This window comes from Camellia sinensis, chromosome 7, assembly GCF_055761805.1.
Source record: "Camellia sinensis isolate YWXY chromosome 7, ASM5576180v1, whole genome shotgun sequence".
Classification (NCBI taxonomy): domain Eukaryota; kingdom Viridiplantae; phylum Streptophyta; class Magnoliopsida; order Ericales; family Theaceae; genus Camellia; species Camellia sinensis.
Genome location: NC_138967.1, coordinates 106,721,389 through 106,728,856, shown reverse-complemented (window position 1 = coordinate 106,728,856; position 7,468 = coordinate 106,721,389). Strand labels below are relative to the sequence as shown.

The 7,468-nt window shown below is 33.3% G+C and overlaps 1 protein-coding gene across 2 annotated transcripts in view; it reads left to right on the top strand.

Annotated features, from left to right (window-relative positions):
* Positions 1-4,631: 4,631 nt before the first annotated feature.
* The window catches only part of LOC114265032 (protein ACCELERATED CELL DEATH 6), a 32,259-nt gene continuing 29,422 nt past the window's right edge, over positions 4,632-7,468 (top strand). The window contains exons 1-2 of one of the 2 annotated variants that reach the window (XM_082878973.1): positions 4,632-4,879; positions 5,504-6,342. In XM_082878973.1, the coding sequence (XP_082735099.1) occupies positions 4,854-4,879; positions 5,504-6,342 (865 nt within the window). In that variant the 5' untranslated portion in view covers positions 4,632-4,853. The remainder of the gene's footprint in view (positions 4,880-5,503; positions 6,343-7,468) is intronic. The other variant, XM_082878974.1, reaches the window with a different exon arrangement.

The following is a 7,468-nucleotide window of genomic DNA, read 5'->3' as shown; positions in this document are numbered from 1 at the left end:
TTATTATAGAAAAATCTTAAATTTCTATCATGTCTTTAAAAAGTATTTTGTTGTTTTTTAATTGGTATTAAAGTTTGATTTCTTAGCCTTATTAATAAAATTATATAAGTATTACATGTATTGAAGAAGTAAAATTAGATAATTTAGATAGGATAAATTACACTAATCTCCATTGAAGTTTGAAAAAAAAAATGTAAGCTCCACAATTTTGATATAATTACATTGAATTCCTTTCATCAAATTTAAATTTAATGAAAAAATGCTTAAAAATTATATTCAATCATTTCATCAAATGTTTATCAAATTAAGGAAGAGTCATTTTTTTATCATCAAAATTGACAACTCATCAAATCCTTAGTCAAATTTGAATTTGATGAAAATTTTAAAAAATGAAACATTATAGATTTTTTTTCATCAAATTTGATGAAGAAATTTTGGAATAAGAGGAAATTTTTTTTAAAAAAAAATTGATGAAAATTTGCTGGAAAAATTGGAGTAGTTCATATCAAATCAAACTTTTTAGTCAATTTGAAATCAAATTAAATGAAAAAAATGGGTAGAGGATTGGAGATGCTCTTATGAATCAAATTATTTTTTGGGCATTCAGGTCATAAGTCTAATTTCAAAATTTTTTATGCAATAACCTCAAGTTCTATTCTCTTGAGGCCAAAAAGGACAATAACAAATTGAAATACTATATTATCCTATCTATTTGTTTATGTGTCTATGTCACCACCACCACCGCCACCACCCATCGCCACTCGCCACATTTAGTGACTTTTTTAGCAATGACAAATTTTCTAGTGACTAACCGGCTGCGATCTGGCGGTAGTGAGTTAACAAATGGAAAAAAAAAAATCCTTCAAAATAATATTTCATTGATAAAAAAAAAAAATTCTTCAATCTAATGTCATACACAAAAAAAAGAAGGGATTTTCACCAAATTTTCCTTATTTTTTTCGGGTTTATTGGTAATAAATCCATTTTATTGGGAGATATGACATTAGATCCAATGATTAATCTTTCATGGAGATAAGGACATGAATAATGAAATTATTTAATAAAAAGAACAAATTATTATATTGAACGATTTTTCTTTCTATTTTTAACTTACTATTGCTAAATCACCACTAAATTACCGCTGTCGCTGAAAAGTCGCGTGAAAGTTAACGGGGTGACTTGTGGTGGTGGTGATATGAATAGGCAGATTATGTGGACAAACAGGTCATTTACGTACAAATAGGAGGATAACAAATAAATAGATAAGTTGACAAATAGATAACACTTGAATAGATAAGGGTTTGTTTGGTAACGTTTACGTTTTTAATTTATATTTACAAAAATTTTATAAATTGATTTTTGTTTATTTTTAGAAAAACATAAAATATAAATGCATTTGATAATTGACAAAATGTTTAAAAAATTTTAAAAATATAAAAAAGAGTGAGAAATGGCAAGTGGTGGCAAGTGGCTGCTGAAGACGGTGGTGGAAAGTGGTGACGATGGGTGGTGGGTAGCGCGTGGTGGTGGGTGATGGCGGGTGGGTGGTGGTGGTGGGTGACGGTGGCGGGTGGTAGCGAGTGGGTGGTGGTGGTGGTGGTGGCGGTGGCGGGTGGTGGGTGGTGGTGGCAGGTGGGTGGCGGATGGCGGGTGGTAGTGGGTGGTGGCGGGTAGTGGTGGTAGGTGGGTGGGTGACGGTGGTGGGTGGTGGTGGTGGTGGCGGTGGCGGTGGCGGTGGCGGTGGCGGGTGGTGGTGGCAGGTCGGTGGCGGATGGCGGATGGTGGGTGATGGTGGGTGGGTGGTGGTGGCGGGTGGTGGTGGTGGGTAGGTGGGTGGGTGACGGTTGCGGGTGGTGGTTGGTAGCGAATGGGTGGTGGTGGCGGGTGGTAGGTGGGTGGCGGATGGTAGGTGGTGGCGGGTGGTGGCAAGTGGTGGTGGTGGTGGATGGGTGGGTAACAGTAATGGGTGGTGGGTGGTGGTGGTGGTGATGGGTGGTGGGTGGTGGTGGCGGGTTTGTAGCGGGTGGTTGGTGGTGGTGAGTGGTGGTGGCGGGCGGTGGATGGTAGTGGCGGGTGGTGGGTGGTAGCGGGAGGATGACAGGTTGGTGGTGGGTGGTGGTGGTGGTGGCGAGGGGTGGGTGGTGGTGGCGAGTGGGTGGCAGGTGGCTGGTGGTAGCGGGTGGTGAGTGGTGGTGACAGGTGGTGGTGGTGGTGGGGGGCGGGTGGCGGGTGGTGGTGGTGGTGGAAAATGGTGGCGGGTGGTTGCTAGTGTTGGGTGGTAAAAAAAAAAAAAATTCAAAACTCAAAATGGAAACACATTTTTTGAGTTTACATTTTTTGGTCAAATTTATAAACTGAGACCACTGATTTATAAATAAAAAATTTACTAAACAAGTTTTTATTTGAGTTTTTAAAATTTTTGTAAATATAAATAGAAAATTGAAAACGTAAGTGTTACTAAACGATACCTAAGCAAACAGATTGACAAATAGGTAGGAATAAGTCTTTCAAATTATTTTGTTCTTTTGGCTCCAAAAAGAAAGGAGTTTAAGACTACTGCCCTAAAAATTTTAAAATTAGACTTATGGCCTAAGTCTTCTATTTTTTCTTGTTTTTATATTAATTTATTTATATTTTTTCTCTTCTTTATCTTTATTTATTTATTTTTGTTGATTTTGTAAGTCTATACCACTGCTCAAATAAATACATCTAGGAGGAAACTTATGTGGTACGAACAATATTCCCGATTTTGTAAATAATTTAAATAAAAATAGGAAAGTTATAAAGAAATTCATTTTTTAGACTTATATTTTCTAGATTCAATAGTATATAAATGAGATTATTGGTTTATAATTAGAGAAGACATGAGAGTGAGAGAGAGAGAGAGGGAAGATGAGAGAGAGAGAGATTCTAATAGATTGTCACGTCATTAAGTTTGAAAAGTGAGTCTAATTTTTTTAGCTTAAGTAGCATCATCCATAAAAATATATCTTTGGTATTGTACAATTTTACTTGGCTTTCTCCCCAGTTTAATCATAGACGGGGGAGATTGTTTGAGCGCATAGGGCCCATCACGAGTCTCATTTGATGATTTGAATCGTTCATTTTATCAAACTCTTCACGTTTGTAATCTGAAAAAAAGGTCATTCTGATGAGCATAATTTATTTAATTTATCGCATTTGTCATTAAAAAAATAGATAACAAGTGTGTTTTTAAAAATATACCATTTAATTTTTGGTAACAACCGTGATAAATTGAATAAGTTATGAATATCTGATCGATCAAATTTTCTTGTAATATATACGAAAGATCCAACAAAATCAACGATTCGAATAATTAAAAATGAGACTTGTGGTGAGTCTTGCGGATTCCAACAACAACCTTTAATTTAAATCATGGACAGAAGAGGATCCAATTCCTATACAATTTCATATTGATTAGAAAACGTAACAAATTTCAACTTTAGTAAAATAGTGAGAGTGGATTAATATTAGTAATTGACAATTTTTAAAATATAAGAACATAGAGAATGTCATATTAGGGTGAACAAAATATTTAATGTCACGGGATGAACCGACCTTTTGTGAGTTGGGTTGGTTTGATTTTTAAGCACATTAGTTTCAGTTTTAGATTTTTAAATCATCAATTCGATAGAATTGGGTTAATATATATACTTGAGAACCAAATCTATCTATCTATATGTATTACATAAAATTCTATTTATATTGACGTTACAATGTTCTTGCTTTCATATTGGCTGAGGGAAAGCCGACGAAGGAAGTACTAAAAACTTGATTACAATATTATTGATTTCATATTGGCCGAGGGCAAGTGAACCAAGAAATTACTGAAAATTTAAGTTGAATTTCGCAATAGTTGATTTTATTTTAACTATGCTACTAAATTAAATTTGTATTGATTGCTTAAATTGGATTTTTTTTATTGACAAAAATAAAATTTAGAAATAATATTCTTATTTTTTGTGATGTTGGTTATAACTTACTTTATATCATAACTTAACTAATATTAATCAAACACGTTAAACCAAAATTAAAATCACAATACATTATTACTGAATCATAACCAATATGATAATATGTCATAATCAAACACCACTTGAAATATAGCAAGAATAGATTATAAAGCCATAACCAACATTGCTTAATTTTAATACTAATACATAGGCAACGGAGGAGGATTCTCTCTAGTCTAGATTTTAGATTGGAGAGTGTTGTTTGGACCCGTGGGGCTCATTATAGGCCCTGTTTCGATGATTCGAACTGTTCATTTTGTCAAACACTTTGTATATTTCATCCACACAAAAAAATTAAGTCGATCCGATAACGGTAACTTGTTCAATTTATTATTTTTGTCATGAGAAAAATATATGATTCATTTTTAAAAAGACAATTGTCATTTATTTTTTTTGTAAAAAACACAATAAATTGAACAAGTTTCAATTATTAAATCGGCATAATTTTTTATTTTTTGAATGAAATATGTAAAATATTCAACAAAATAAACGATTCAGATTGTTAAAACGCATCCCTTTTTGAACCCCATGGGCCAAACAGTCCGGGGAGGGAATCCTCTTACATATATATATATATATATATATATATGATATGCCGACATTTATATGTATTAACCACACAGAAACACTAACCCAGGAGTACAACAACCAAACACAAACAGAGAAGGAAGGAAGGAAGGGGAGAAGGGGGGAGAGAGAGAGAGAGAGAGAGAGAGGTGCAAGCCGTACATCTGAAATGGGTACAATAGCGACAAAACTTAGAAGGCCGACAAAGCCTAGAAGGCCGGCTTCAGGGTGGAAGGCTCTGGTGATATAGAGATGGGATTAGAGATGAGAAGATGGAGGTAAGGCAGGGGTCACGTACACCCTTGGATTTTGGGATTTTTTTTTTTTTAATTTTTTTTTTAAATTTTGTTAACATAAAAAAAATATTTTAAATAAAAAAATTACAAAAATATTATTAGAATGAAATGTTAATGACATTTTAAAAATTATGAAAACAATAATTGTTGTTTTAATTGAAAATGAAAAAAACTACTATAAATCATATTATTTATGAAAATTTTTTAATGTAACGATGATATCATTATTATTGACATGTAAGTATAAGTAATCTCACTATAAATATATGAAATTTATTGCATTGTTAATTACATTTCACATATGAGGTTCACTCTCTATGTGTTTATGTACTATTAGTTGGTGATATCACATATATTACCATTATATTGAATTTTTAATCAAATTTTGTATAAAAAAAATTTATCATTATATAATTTATGTTAAAACTTGTATCCATATTTTTTTTTTTGTATTGTTAATGATACATTAGTTATAAATAACATTATTTTTATGATATTTCTGGATATCAATCGTAAAAACTTACATGAAATATTTTTGTAAAAATTTTTAATATTATAATTAATAAGTCCCTTCTAATTTAATTTTCTGATTCCGTGAATGGACAGGGATAATGTAGCTTATTGCTTTCCGCCGCCAAGGTACAGGGATGTAGATTTTGTGTCTCCGCCGCCAATGGACAGGGGAGTAGCTTTTAGAAAAACAGCGCCACCGGACAGGGGAATAGATTTTACAGAAACAGCGCCACTGGACAGGGAAATAGATATTACAGAAACAGATACACATGACAGATACGAATATAAGGTGTCTGATTTTGGGAGATCTAATTCTATGGAAGCTGCAATATACAGGGCAGCTATAGCTGGAGACATCCATGGCCTGACAACAGCACTACAACAAGACTCCGAACTCAATCTTCTCAACCAACTCACCCCGCGAGGCGACACGATTCTTCATATCGCCGCAAGACTAGGCCATCACCATCTAGTGGAACCAATCAAAAGTAGATGCCCAGACCTTTTCAAGAGCAAAAACTACAACAATGATCATCCTCTACATCTTGCTGCAGCTGGTGGTCATCTATCTATAGTCAAGTCTTTGATCACTAATGTTTCCCAGTTTGTGATTTATTCGGGGCTAGAAACTGAAGCAGCGCTGCAGGAGCTTTTAAACTCGCAAAATAAACAAGGGAATACTCCATTACATATGGCCGTAAAGGATCATCAATACGAGGTGGCTTTGTTTTTGTTTAAGCGGCCTGGAAGTCAAATAACTTCATGTGTTCCGAATCGGGAAAAAAAGTCACCCTTGTATATGGCAGCCGAAGCAGGGCATGAGGAGCTCTTTGAGCTTATGATGCAATTCGTTGCTTCGAATGTTGACGCTCAAAATATGCTCAAGGATGGCCAACCACTCCTGCACGTTGCTATTACAACAAGGAACAAGGGTAATTCAATCTTTTACCACTATTTCTTTCTTTATATACAACATGCTGTTTTCTATAACTCAATTTCATTGATTCTAACTCATCACGGATTTCATTTGTATGATTTGAAACATTTGCTTTTCTCTAGTCCACATAAAGTCCACGTAGGGTACTGTCAGGTTTTGTATGACTCATTATAAGACGTATTTTGATAATTTGAACTATTTATTTTGTAAAATTTTACGTGTAGACAAAAAAATCACATTGATTCTATAATTATATTTACTATATAATTTTATTAGATATAACTTCAAAAAATTAACAAGAGTATAATTTTAAAAATTTATCATTCAATTTTTTGACGAAAAATATAACAAAGTTATATAGTTATACTTATTGGATCAATTTATTTATTTTAAATAATCTACACAAAATATGGCAAAATAAACGATTTAAATCACTGTTTCATGGTGGTTTCCATTAAAGCCCAACAAGGAGATAAGCTCTCCTTCATATTTCATCTCTCCATACTCTTTTTGTAAGTTTCAATTTAGACCTGTACAAGATAAATGGTTCGGATCATTAGTGCGGATCCGAATTAAAACTTATAAAAATAGTATAGAGAGGTATATAGAGATGAGGCACGGACGGAGCTTATCCCCCAGCAATGAACTGAAAACAAATTTGAGCCAATTAATTTATGGTACTCTCTCCGTCCCAAAATAATAGTCCCTTAAGTAGAATCTAACTTTTTTTGGTAATACAATTATTCCACTTTAAAAACATTTAATTTTACAAAATTACCCTCTAATACTATATTTTTTTGAGAATATCAATGGTAATAATTGTACTTTTTATGTTGTTAATGAATTTAAAAAAAATATATCAAAATAAAAAATTCATATTTTTTTAATCCTTAATAACAAATACATTATCCATATACAAAAATTACTTGTTGGACTGAGACCATGAGAGTCTTACACCAACCACACCTCCAGTTCAAGCCCATGTCAAATTAAAATTGCTATATATCATGTATCACTGATTAAATGGGCATACATGATTAATTCCTTATGTAAAAAATAATCACTGGAAAAAATGAGAGAGACAAATACTCAACGATTAACAAATAAAGGGCAAAATTCGT